Source organism: Penicillium argentinense (assembly GCF_028826775.1).
Source record: "Penicillium argentinense strain IBT 30761 chromosome Unknown utg000005l_segment0_segment0, whole genome shotgun sequence".
In the NCBI taxonomy this organism is placed as follows: Eukaryota; Fungi; Ascomycota; class Eurotiomycetes; order Eurotiales; family Aspergillaceae; genus Penicillium; species Penicillium argentinense.
This window is the reverse complement of record NW_026622664.1, coordinates 2,538,456-2,552,102: the sequence shown is the minus strand read 5'-3', so window position 1 is coordinate 2,552,102 and position 13,647 is coordinate 2,538,456. Positions and strand designations below refer to the sequence as shown.

Below are 13,647 nucleotides of genomic sequence, written 5' to 3'. Positions count from 1 at the left end.
GCGAGCCGAAATCCCAACGCGGTGGATTGCCCCATGCGGCAATATCGAGTCTGGAACAAAATCAATTCCGGCTCCACCGGTTCCTTCACATCTGCGTCTTGGCATATTGTCGGGCAATGCAGACGCACTCCTGTTGGTTGCTCAGCTCGAAGAAAGTCAGATATATTGAACAGAATGACCCGCTTCTGCGTCCACTTTCCTCTACCGTACGAGAAAGAGAGTTGTTCTCGTCCTTCCTTCCTTCTCGTCGATCATTCATTGTTATTATCGACGGTCCCTCGTCGACTCGCTACACTCTTTTCTCTGGGACCTCTGCAGGAACAGGACATGTCGGCGTGATTGTTGGTTTGCCATGCCATTCCCTTGATCGAGAATGACCATCCCCGCCGATATTCAGGCTGCTGATGCAGCAGGGAGGATTCCGGATGGGATCTCCCTCTCATATCTCGCGCAAAGCCGCGATAAATCCGCCCTGGTGGGCATCATCTTCCTCGTCTGCTTGACCGGAATTCTCATGATCTTGCGTCTCTATGCACGACTATTCCTCGTCAAGAAGATCGGCCTTGACGATGCGCTAGCGATCTTGACAATGGTGAGTCCGCTGATCTGTGCACGTTCTCCCGCATAGTGGAGAAATCAAAAATGGGCCATTCTTGATCTCGTGGGAAGTATACGGACTGTGTACACAGTCTCAAACAGTGACATCTGAATTGGCAATCGACCCTGCACAACGACAACAATACAGTATAGTGCAGAACAGTAATTGACTCAATATTCAATATAGATGTTCTACATTGTCTTCGTCGTGTTGTCCATCGTCTTGATCAATCTCGGAAGTGGCCGCCACATTGAATATATCCAATATGTCCTTTCGATGCCGACGGTCCGTCAAACCGAAGTGCTCGACTTTGTCGCCCACATTCTCTACACCACTGCCCTTTTCCTTTGTCGCCTCTCTGGTCTGGCCTTCTACTTCCGCATCTCTGCGCGCTCCGGCAAGCTGCACACCAGCATCCTGATTGCTGCCCCGTTCCTTTTCGCCGCATACCTCCCTCAACTCCTTCTCTTGATCCTCCACTGTCGGCCCGTGACGGGGCTGTGGCCATACGAATGGCAAATCGAGACCACCAACTACAAGTGTCTGTCATGGGGCCTGGTCTACTCTGTCAACTCCGGCGTCTCGCTTGCGTGTGATGTGATGATGTTTATCATTCCCACCATCTTGATCAAGCAACTTCACGTTTCCTTCAAGAACAAGATCAAGCTGTCCATGGTTATGTTCCCCGGTGTCTTGTCAGTACCATCCACGCACCACATCCCCCTCACCCAAGATCACCAACTAACATAAATCAACAGCGTAATCGTCATCTCCGCTGTCCGCGTCTGGCTCGTTGTTCGAGGCCAATGGGCCGCCGACGGCAGCTGGGCCTACAACCCCATGCTCTGCGTCGAGAACGCCGAAGTCGCCAGCACCCTAATCGCCCTTTCCGTCCCCGCCCTCAAACCTGTCTTCGGAAGCCTGTTCGCCCACATAACCGAATACACCTCCAGCCACACCCACTCGCGCTCCGCAGGACGACTACGAACTCACTCCAAGCCCATGAGCGGAGTGGGCTCGGCAGCCCGCGACGACCGACGCCTGCTGAACTGGTCCAAAAATGGGCGTGATGATTACGAGATGATGCCGTCTGAAGTCTCGGTCATTCGCGACTCCCCGAATAACCCGTACAAGTCGCCTGGGATTAAAGTGACGAACGAAATCGATGTTTCGCGGGGTTCGGAGAGACCGCCGTCGTCGCAACAGTCGTCGCGGCCTTCGTCGCACCATACATAGACTCTTAAGATAATAGACTAATATTAAAAGTATTTGGTTGAGATTCGTTTATCAAAACAGTCGCCCAAACAGCCATTTGAACAGTCCCCTAATACCACCACTCCTAGATCATACTGTCGATGAAGCTTCAACAAGTGTTATGGATATGAAACTTTTCCGTGTTTCTATTATTTTTCATCTGACGGTGTTGAATCAGCTATCAATCGAAAACAGGCATCAACATGAAGAACGTGAGCCTTGGCCGCTATAACCCTCCGTGCCCCGCGTCCATTTAATCCCACAACAGCTGCAGGATGGGGGGAAGGTTCCAGAGTGTAGTTTCTTGGCACAGATCATGCCCCTTGGGGTTAGTGTCCATTCGGTCTTTCGGTTTCACGTCTCGCGCGTTCTGACGCTAAGTCCGAAGGGGCCAAGTGTGATAAAGGGGCCAAATGTTCTGCTTATGAATGTGTGCTGACCAATGCTCGATATTCAACACATTAGGTAAGCATCCCTGTTGGTTCGTGTTCCGACAGCGAAGATGTGGTATGATTGGATTAGTGATCGTGGACTCGTAGTATAAGAGTGCTGTTGGCGCTGGTTGAGATTCGAAAGCATCAACACTGTCCGTTACATTGTACTTTGTCGCCCCACCTTCTCGATATATATCAACACACTGCACCCACCTACGCCTCATGACACTCAAATATCTAGTTACCGGTGCCACAGGCGGACTCGGCAAACAGGTACTTTCATATCTCGTTGCAAATGTCCCTGCATCAGAGTATGCCGCAGCTTCATCGAGCGAAGCGAACCGCAAGCAGTTTGAAGACCAAGGCATTGCCTTTCGGGTAGTCAACTACGATGACCCCCAAAGCATGGAGAAATCCTTCCGAGATGTAGAGAATCTCCTGTTCGTGAGCACCAACACATTCGATGTTGAAAAGCGACAAAAACAACATCAGAACTTCGTTGACGCGGCGAAGAAGATGGATGTCAAGCATGTACGTCACTTCCTCCATAACATACTCATCATTTGATGAATCGAGATCTAAACGACTATCCTCCAGGTTTGGTATACATCTCTCGCCTTTGGGGGGCTACGCTCCGACTCTAAAGCGAATGTCCAACAGGCCCACCTCATGACAGAGGAGATGATGCGAGAGTACGCCCAACCATCCGATAGACTTCACCTCATGTCCACTAACACGAGGTATAGATCCGGCATCAACTTCACCTCTATCCGCGAGGGCCTCTACACGGATGCATTTCCGATATTCATGGGCTGGTACCCGAGCACCTCAACCGTATACCTCCCATCCGACGGTCCGATTGCATTTACCCTGCGCGACGAGCTCGGCGAAGCCACCGCCCGCCTGATGATCCGAGGCGGACACGACAAGGAACTCGTGCTCCTCACAGCACAAGAAACTGTCACATTCCGCGAGATCGTCGATATCGTCAACGAGAGCACGGGCCGAAACGTCCGGCTCGAGCTGGTTTCACAAGAGGATTTCGTGCGATTGAAGGCGACCGACGACGAGGGCGGTAAATCGGAGGCATTCTTTCACTCGCTTTTATCATGGTACGAATCGATTTCGCAAGGGGAGGCAGGTGCGACGGACCCACTCATGGCCGAGTTGCTGGGGAGGGAGCCGGTGCGGCCTCGGGATGCCATTCGGAGGTTTTTGGCGGAGAATAGGGATTATGAGTGGCATCAGAACTATGTCAATCGGGGTTAGTGCGGATGGGATTTGAGGGGTTGTTAATGGTGTGGTCGTGATTAGTTAGTGCATGTGAGCAGACGCCAATGCAGGCGGCACCGAGGCCTGGCAGTTGCAACTGGCAGGATGAATGGGATGCCGGGTCGGCAACGGAAGCCGGTGGCGGCCTGGAGAATCAGGCAGAAAATACATCATTTGGGGTCACCCTCTTTTTCTTGGGGAATATGTATTTTGAATGAAATGGATAGCAATGGGATAAATATCTCGGGTTTTAATACTATCAGGAATATCAATTGCTAGGGTCAGTGTATACTCAATCTCAGTCGCATCGGCTGTCCGCCGGCAGAGAAATACAGAGAGGAATATGACGCCGCCGTGTCCGCCCGAGCGAGTGACCATTACGCCGCCCATGATTGGCGCAGGCCCGCTGAGTCAGCGCGTTGCCGACGCCCAAACCCGAGGTTAGCAACTGGAATCTCCTGGACTTCAATTTGCCTTCGAATCTTGGTGGTGCTCCAGGCTGACTGACCCTCTCCTCTCTCCTCCCCGCCTCCATTCGTCCCAAGTTCTCCAACACAGCTTTATACCTCCATATCCTCCGCCATGGCCTCTCTCCGCACCACGTCGCGGTTGTTCGCTGCGTCGCGGCCGCTCTTTCGGCCCGCTACCTTTGCTCGCTCCTACGCGACCGTCGAGGCCGGTTCTACCGACGCCGCCAATGCCGGTCCGGAGGCCAAGTTGAAGACCTTCAAGGTCTACCGCTGGAACCCGGACACCCCGAGCGAGAAGCCCACCATGCAGAGCTACCAACTCGACCTCAACAAGACCGGCCCTATGATGCTGGACGCCTTGATCCGCATTAAGAACGAGCAAGACCCCACCCTGACCTTCCGCCGGTCTTGCCGTGAGGGTATCTGTGGTAGTTGCGCCATGAACATTGACGGTGTCAACACACTGGCTTGCCTGTGTATGTTCTTCCCGCTCGGCATGAGATCTTCCGCACACCCGAGACCTTCGTTATGATGGTTATGGCCAGAGCCAGAGCCAGAGCCAGAGCCCGCGAGAACGAATCGCTAACACTTTGAAATCAGGCCGCATTCCCACCGACACTGCCTCCGAGTCTCGCATCTACCCTCTGCCTCACACCTACGTCGTCAAGGATCTGGTACCGGATCTGACCCTGTTCTACAAGCAATACAAGTCCATCAAGCCCTACCTCCAGCGTGATACCCCCAGCCCCGACGTGAGTGAATCCTCCCGCGCGACTCCGCCTCGCGGAAACTCGTCATGTACTAACCGCATTTGCGACGGTAGGGTCTGGAGAACCGTCAAAGTCCCGAGGACCGCAAGAAGCTCGACGGCCTCTACGAATGTATTCTGTGCGCCTGCTGCTCAACCTCCTGCCCCTCATACTGGTGGAACAGCGAGGAGTACCTGGGTCCCGCCATCCTGCTCCAGTCTTACCGCTGGCTGGCCGATTCCCGTGACGAGCGCACCGCCGAGCGCAAGGCCGCCCTCGACAACAGCATGAGCGTCTACCGTTGCCACACTATTCTCAACTGCACACGGACCTGCCCCAAGGGATTGAACCCCGGTCGCGCCATCGCCGAGACCAAGAAGATGTTGGCCTCTATGTAAATTCGGATCTCAAAAAATGGAGTTGGGATTTTCCTTTCTGTCGAATGTCTTGACAGCCGCTTTCTTTTTCCTTTTTTTTTACCCTGTCTCTTTTACCATGTTACCTTTTTTTTACTTTTTTTTTCTACCAAGTCTCTCATGGATGTTTTCATAGGTGTAAATCGTGGACATTTGATTCTTACACAGGAATGCACTGGTAATCCAATTGACTGAAACTCAAGCTGAAGCTGAAACCTGTTTTGCCATGTCGTTGATTCGGCTATATGCGTTGCCATTGAAAATTGATCACATGACCACAGGATGGCATTGCCTCGAGCATTGTCTTCGGTCGGATGATCGCTAGTCTCATTGATTTGAAGACTACATTCAAGTCATTTTATGATAGCTTGGGCTACTGTTGGGAGTACATCTCTAACTTCCGGATTCAATGTGTGCCGGGCCAGTGGATTTCCGCGACTTGCGAAAGTCATGAACTCGGCTATTTGTTTTGCCCATTCACGATCTGCTGTTCTCGAGGTTTCACGTGATCCAACCACGTGATTTGGAATTGGTCAATGCCTGGGGTTGATTCCCCGCTTCTCCAATCTTTATTCTTTGTTTCTAAGGCATTGGCACTTTTTGTCGCCTGCAGGAAGCAGGCTGGATCTAATATTAGGATACCGTCTCAATGAATGTTGGCGCAGGAGACCCTCTCAGGACGCAGGTCAGGTCGACAGTAACAGGTGGGTCGGGCCAGACCTAACCGGAATATCTATTTTCCAGGTATAGAGCATAGATTAGTAATCTTTTCTGATTCGCTAGCTCAAATACAGACTCCTTGGCATTACCAGCTCTTTCAATCTCCACACCTCCCACCAATCGCGAGCACTCCCAATCTCCCACGCCCATTTCCATCAAGAACAAATTATTAATCTATTATTTTCGAATCCCTGAATCAAAATGGTGCGTTTCCTGGAGTCCCACGCCCCGTACAAGCAGTACATGGCGGATGCGAAGGCCGGCGTGCTAGAGCTACCTGTGTATGACAAGGTAAGTGGAAATACCTCTGGTCGACCGGGGTTTCAGGGTGTCCCGGGCATTAAAATATATCTTGGATGCGGCATCTGAGCATCTAAAAAATCCTATAGTTCACCTTGTATATGACTGATATGCTTTTCTAGGATGACGATGGTAGCGTTATTGTTCTTCCTGGAGAGCTTTTTTGTCGATTCGAGGATTGTGATCACCAGGTATGCTCTATGTTCTTAACATATTTTGAATCTATTATTAACATATTATTAGAAGCAGTATTCCCACACTGGCAATCTCAAGACACACCTCACCGGTCACCAAGGCGTGACGGTCTCTGGTAAATACGCTAGCAAGGGCCGCCATGCTATCAAGGAAATGGACGAGGTCAAGGGTATTAACACATTCTCAATCCATTCCCGGTTTATTACTTATATGTTTTTAGCTTGGTACACTGCTCTTGTTGCTAGTATCCCTACGAAGCCTCGACTTCCCTTCACGAAGGGTAAAGGCAAGAATCGGAAGGCAAGTTATCTCTGATTTACTGAGAATGTATTGCTAATGTATTACAGATTTCAGTCAAAGCTGTGAGGGATTTCCTCACTACTAAGCACATACATAATGACTGCAACGCCTGCATCACTGCTAATCTCAGTAAGTGATTCTTGATACATCCTTGATACATTGTTAATATATTATAATAGAATGCGGTACTGCCCCATTCACCTGCGAGTATCTTTCTCGCTTTTGGGATGTGGACGCAGACTTTGAGCGTCTCGAGGAGGAAGCATAAATTTACAATTATTCTTAATTCCTTGACCAAAATTGTAAGAGTTAATACAAGTGGGCATATTTTAACCTACCTACGCTTTACCTGTCTATCTATCTCATCTAACTCTTGCTGCCGTTTACGATTAGCAAGCTGCTTTTCGAGTAATTGTGCCTTTAAGTCCTCCTCTCGGAGCTGATGTTCAAGCTTTTGGATAGCAAGACTATCATAATCTTGTCGTAGGTTATCAGAGGCAACCCGTTGTAGGTTTTGAGCTCTGTAATATATTAATAAAATATTCTGAAAGCAATAGATACTACTAACCTTGGTGTAGGTGTTCTTGTCCGGCGAGGAGTGGTTATAGGGGATCTAGTACTAGATCTCCTTGGTACACTAGCTGAACGTCGAGAAATTGGTACACCAGAGGTTGTATACCGTACACTTAACTCATCAGGTATGGAGAACTCATCTATGCTAGATGAGTTCTCAAGCTGATTAAGTTCCTCTTCTAATAGCCTCTCCTGGCGCCTTTTTTGTTCTGTAGAAAAATTTTTAATAATATATTCTCAATATCTTTAGTATTCTCTTACCCTTTGCTAGGTGACGATCGAATGCTGCGTGAATACCATTCATCCGATAGCTTTGTCGTATTCCATATTCTTGGCGAATAGAATAAGCTTGAATGCGGTTCTTATCATGGGCAAACGAACTGGAAATATCTTATTAATATGCTAGTAATATAACAGGACAAAAGTAAGAATAAGAACTTACTTCAAAACCCCTCGTAGAAGTGAGAGCTGAACACCGGTACTATTGATCATATGGTGCGATTGCTCCACTGCATTTGTGTTCTTTCGAAGTCCTTCGAAAATCACATCAGGTATCTGACTCCAAGCTTTATTTAAAGCTGCCGCAACGTAAGGAAGTTTCTTATGGCGGGCCCATTGCTGAATGACAGCTGATGATTCATGATCTAATAATAAATTAATAAACTATTAAGAACCGGTTTAAGTATACATACCAATTATCCAGTCTAAAGCTTGAATATACTCCTCTCGGTTAGGAATGTCGATCACTGCCCGCATCCTTTCCCTACATCCAGGAGTGACCTGTTGCCCATGAAGTGCTCTATCAATACCTCTGTAGAAGTGAGCTCTACAGAAGACAACAAATTGTTGGATAAGGTCATCAGGTGATACCTGGAGAGTACTCTTATCGGCAAGAAAATCTCTTAGACCTATAATAGATTAGTAATATATTAATAGTATATGGTTTATTTCTCACCTCCATATTGCTTTGTATCCATATCCAGAACAACAGCATGTAGCCCTGTATAATGGATTGGATAAAAGTAGAACTGACGGCTAAGAACACGCTCCATACACTCAAAAAGTCGAGTAAACAGGAGATAGTAGGTTGAACGTGTCTCAGAAACAACAATCACACGTGCAAGCGTAAAAACTATAATATATTAATAATATATCCCACTTTTATTATAGCAATATTTACCTCTGTCTTGTTCCAGTATAAACCTTGAAAACGTCACCTCTCGCATTGGCTTTTGCTTAAACCTCTTAAAAGACATATCAATCTCTATCGAGTCAGAGTTGAGGAAGAGGCCCGCCATCTCAGGAGTAAAGCAAATAATCATGAGATCAGGATCCACATAGATTTGCTGTACATAGTCCTAAAAGAAACATTAATAAATTCCTAATATATTATAAACGTACTATTACCTTTAGTGGAGGATTCTTTTCCATCTCAAAGATCAACCCATTAGTGTCCTGCCCATGCGGGAACTGTAGGAGTCTCTCCTTTCGAATAAGCGCACCAACTCGGTCCAGATTCCCAAAGCTTTTATGGATATCAAGAAGCGAGGAGCTATTGTTAAATCGTTTGCATAAATCTTGAAGCTCAGGGCTAAGAAGAAAACGTCCTAATTTCATCAATTATTAATAACTTCTTAATATATTAGAAAAAAATGGACTGAGAAGAAACGTACCTGTTGTCAGACCAGGGTCATTTCGGAGACGAATTATACGTATGATTCCGTCTAGAATTGCTGGCGGAGGCTTTGATGGCGGCGGCGGAGGATGCGTATGAATACCAGTAGAAGTGAATACCCAAAAAGGACAGGAAGAAAGGTCTACTGGAATAAACCAATGGAATTCAACCGAGCATTTCTGGTGCCTGATTTTACCAAGCCCGCGAGTATGATCAAATTCTATAATAATATATTAATAAAACATTTATATTGTATTCAGAATGTCTTCAGACCTACCACAATAGTCCCCACGGTGTCGATTTGTATCGATATAACCACAGGTTTGAATTTCCCCCTGGATCTCTCTATCAAGGATTTGCCTAAGCAATTCCCGGTCGATACCAGAGTCAGGTCGCACGCATGATGCAAAATGAGACCTTGGATTTTCGTATGAGTTAGAGCAGTAGATATAAAAGTCAGATCCACCAATAACACTCTAAAGTATAGATAATTAGTTGAAAATATATTAGGAATAGATTAAGAGTATATTACTTACATCCTGAACCCATCGACCGCGTGGCGAACAAGTATCCTTCCAAGATACGCATGAAGTGCGATTGATCTTAAACTGACGCGTTGTAGATTGGTACAATCTATACGTTGCTGGCTGTAAAGGGTTTTGGGTATCACTGAATGCGATATGTTGGCGAAGCTCTTTGATCCGCTGCCAAATGTCCTCAGTAACATGCGAATGCACCATTTGCTTGAGCTCCGGATTTGTAAATTCGCACATCTTGATCCCTGTGCATTTGTAGAAGCTGTGTAAAAAAGCGACCCTTTCTCCAAAGATAGAATCATGCTGGTTGCGCTTGTTTCGATAGGCTTGCTTTGATGAGTATTGTATCTAATACATTGTTAATACATTATTGACATATCAGGAGATTAATATACCCCTTCAATAGACTGCTCGACTGCGAACAAAGACCGATCAGGCACATTAATCACATATGTAAAACCATCTGGATCTGTCCGGGGATATTCAGGTAGCGCTGAAGTATATTCAATAAAGCGGGTTCGAATTGGCGAGCGCTTGTCGTGTAAGATAGTCCGCTGGAATTCCTTCAAATAGTAAAACATTATTAACGTATCGTTAATATATTAAACATATTTCAAGCATACCGGGGGTTCATCCAGAGCATCTGCAGGCTCAGGAGCGCCTTGGACAATAGCAGAAAATGCGCTTTCCTCACTGTTGAGCTGCTGCTGAAGCTCCTGCTGAAGCTGCTGCTCCAGAAATGCACTGATCTCTCCGTCGTTCTTGTGGAAGACTGCCATACTAGGTGTGGGTGTAGAAACCACAAGAATATGAGATAGACAACGAACTACCCCGCCGACCCATGGTACTGTGCGAGTGAATAATACATCAGTAATTTATTAAAGTATTCGCTAGAAATAAATTACAGAAGCCAAGAACTTAGGTCTGGCCTGGACTTATCGGGCTTATCAGGTCTGGCCTGACCCACCCGCAGGTGTTCAGGTCACATATGCACTCCCTCCCTCTTACTGTAATTATGCTGATGGTGCTTATGTAACCAATTTCTTGGCGAGGACGAGTCAAAACACCTTTACTTTCTCGAGCTGCCCTCACTTGATCAATAGCATTGTGCATTGCATATCATTGCACATATCATTGCACATATCCACTGCAATGCATGTTCACTGCAATGCATGGCCATGTCGGATTTCTATTCCGCCCGCGATTTACTCCCAGATTTCCAGCACTCACTTCCCAAGGAACCGCCAAACCGTGATTGGTGTTGATGGTGATTGCTCTGACTTGCATTGTGACTGCGCACCGGGCCTCAGATGTGGCTAGGGGAGGGGTATCCATGTCAGCACGGGTGCTACCGTGAGCCATCACACCCATCCATCCCTGAAATAATGCCTTGTCTTTCCAACTTGAACCTTAGTGCAAATCAATGCAGCGCAAGGCACGCAGCGGGGCTTCTGGCCGTCCGCACGACGGGTGAGCAGCAGACCCATAAGATGTGGGGCTCCGTGCTAAACCAGTACAGGCAAGAGTCTCTTAACATGGCGGCCCTAAGTGCAGCTCTGTTCAGGTATAGGGGCGGAATCATGGGCGTCCTGGCATTCGCTCTGTTGGTGCGCAGCCACTCACAGCCAATGTTTACCGCCGTCTACCTAGTCATTAGCTAGCAATTTTTATCGACTATCATCATGTTATCAAATACTCTTGCCATTATAGGCGCTGTTGGTTCCTGCGTTTTAACATGCCTTCCCCCATTCTTCCCCCGCTCCCCGGCTTTCTCTTCCCATGGTTCTCCCTGCCTTCATTGTTCCATCGTCATCAGACATAAATGATACCTCGATCTCCGAGTCTCCCGGTTCTGACCTTGTCTCGCGTCCAAAATGGAATATATGCTGCTGCTCCCCGCTGTGGCGGTAGCACTGCTGCTGTTTCTCGCCGTCCGCATACTCATCTACCGTCTGTACGCCCATCCTCTGGCCCAGTTTCCAGGCCCGAAGATCGCGGCTGCTACGTTCTTATATGAATTCTACTTTGACATCGTCAAAAGTGGGATGTATATCTGGGAAATCGAGCGCATGCATGAGAAGTACGGTATGTTTACCTCGCTTTCAATCCTCCCTCCCGACAAGTGAAACGATCGGGTTAGAGGGTCACTTTCTTGAAAAACAACCATGGAAAACACACCCGAATTCTTGAAAGCAGACTAACACTGATACGACCAGGTCCTATCGTGCGCATCAATCCCAGAGAACTCCACATCAAAGACTCCTACTTTTACGACGATATCCACGCCGGTCCATCCAAGAAGCGCTCCAAAGATCCCAAGTACGCGATCGCCTTTGGAGCACCCTACTCCCTTGTCGGAACAATCGGCCACGATCACCACCGACTGCGCCGCAGCTTCCTGAACAACTTCTTCTCAAAGCGATCCGTCACAAGCCTGACCCCATCAATCCACCAAAAGGTAGACAAACTAATCCGGCGCTTTGAAAACGCCTCTGAGAATTCCACCGTCCTCCGCTTACAGCTCGACTTTGCTGCGCTCGCGGCCGACGTGATCACGCACTACTCGTACGGCTGGAGCTACGGGTATCTGGACAATGAAGACAGCTCGAATAGCAATGACCTGGTGGATGCGGTCAATGGGCTCATGACCATGTTCCACATCAATCGGTTCTTCCCGATCCTCATTACCATTTTCCGGGCTACGCCGCCGAGTCTGGTCCGTAAGCTTCAGCCTTGCATGGCGGATTTGTTCGATGTGAAGGCAAAGCTTCGCCAACAGGCTAAAGAGACTATCGAAATGAAGGATAAGCTAGATGACCCCGAGGGAAAGGAAGGTATGAATATCTTTGATGCGATGACTGGTCCTGACGTACCGGAAGCGGAGAAGACGCTGGATCGATTGGAGGATGAATCTGCCTTGCTTCTTGGTGCCGGGACGGAGACTACTGCGAGAGCTATTGCCGTGTCCATGTTCCATGTCATGAACAACGAGGAGGTGGGGAAGAAATTGCTAGCTGAATTGAAGACGGTATTGGAGACGCCTACTTCAAAGGCTTCATGGACGGAGCTTGAAAAACTGCCATATTTGGTGAGTGATGATCTATTCAAGAATTTGTTTATTACAGTCAACCTGGATGAAGCTAACCTCCAGCATTATAGACTGGAGTTGTCAACGAGGGCCTTCGCCTGAGCCACGGAATGACCACTAGACTGGGTCGCATGTCAAGAAACGACCCTATTCCTTACAAGGATTGGATTATCCCCGCAGGAGTAAGTGGTTTCCGGCATCAAACATACATATTTCAAAGCTAACATATTGTGTTATAGACACCGATCAGTCAATCGAACTACTTCGTCCACATGGATGAAACCTTGTTCCCCGAACCCCACAAGTTCGACCCAGTACGCTGGGTTCGAGCCGCAAAGAAAGGTGAACACCTGAGTAGATTCATTGTGGCATTCACCAAAGGCAGCAGACAATGCCTGGGCATCAAGTAAGTCTCCGCGGTGGCAGGGAGCTCATTGGTTACTCCAACTAATCAACGAACAAAAGCCTCGCTTATGCAGAAATATATCTCACCGTGGCCCACGTCGTCCGCAGATTCGAGTTTGAACCGTATGAAACGACAGTTGACAACATCCGTGTCTTCCGTGATCTGGGAATTGGGTGTCCTGAGAAGGGTCTTTTTGACGTGAAGGCTAAGGTGAAGGCCATCAGGAAGAAATGATTTCGGATGAGTTTGTTACACCGTGCTCGTACTATTGGACCGTACTTCATGGTGAGGAGTTGAGGAAGTGACTAGGGAGATTGACGGAAGTCATCTAGCTATCTGATCTCTACTTTTGCTTTATGGCTAACAATATCCAGGGCATATGATAGCGTTTTATTGTTTCTAATTCACACTATGAATCAATTGACTTCTTGGAGTGCACGAGACTGGGCCTTCAGAGATAAGCCTGGACTTGATGGATGATCTACGGTTCTATCTTGCGGAACAAATCTTCAAGTATGAATCTTCGCAGAGTGTTGCAATCGTAAAAACCATATCAAACTTCGGCATCTGCCTCTCAGGACCCGCTCCTTTGACAGGCTCCCCCGCAAAAACAGTAACCTGGCTGATAATTCTACTACCTTGTCCAAAAGCATGCAGAGCC

The 13,647-nt window shown here is 47.8% G+C and overlaps 4 protein-coding genes across 4 annotated transcripts; all 4 read left to right on the top strand.

The window, feature by feature from the left end:
- Positions 1–373: 373 nt before the first annotated feature.
- N7532_005750 (uncharacterized protein) lies at positions 374–1,816 on the top strand (the record flags this gene model as incomplete). Its single annotated transcript, XM_056618244.1, has 3 exons — positions 374–592; positions 785–1,293; positions 1,357–1,816. Coding segments are annotated over 3 exons (1,188 nt in total), but the record flags the coding sequence as incomplete, so codon positions are not given.
- A 692-nt stretch (positions 1,817–2,508) lies between these two features.
- Positions 2,509–3,555, top strand: N7532_005749 (uncharacterized protein; the record flags this gene model as incomplete). Its single annotated transcript, XM_056618243.1, has 3 exons — positions 2,509–2,817; positions 2,884–2,978; positions 3,033–3,555. The coding sequence occupies 3 exons, from the start codon at positions 2,509–2,511 to the stop codon at positions 3,553–3,555; spliced, it is 927 nt and encodes a 308-aa protein (XP_056474402.1).
- A 585-nt stretch (positions 3,556–4,140) lies between these two features.
- sdh2 (succinate dehydrogenase iron-sulfur protein subunit SDH2) lies at positions 4,141–5,175 on the top strand (the record flags this gene model as incomplete). The annotated part of the gene is made up of 3 exons (XM_056618242.1): positions 4,141–4,504; positions 4,629–4,780; positions 4,852–5,175. The coding sequence occupies 3 exons, from the start codon at positions 4,141–4,143 to the stop codon at positions 5,173–5,175; spliced, it is 840 nt and encodes a 279-aa protein (XP_056474401.1).
- Positions 5,176–11,366: 6,191 nt separating this feature from the next.
- N7532_005747 (cytochrome P450) lies at positions 11,367–13,220 on the top strand (the record flags this gene model as incomplete). The annotated part of the gene is made up of 5 exons (XM_056618241.1): positions 11,367–11,577; positions 11,709–12,580; positions 12,652–12,762; positions 12,820–12,986; positions 13,046–13,220. 5 exons carry the CDS (start codon positions 11,367–11,369, stop codon positions 13,218–13,220), a joined length of 1,536 nt encoding a protein of 511 aa, XP_056474400.1.
- Between the last annotated feature and the right edge of the window lie 427 nt (positions 13,221–13,647).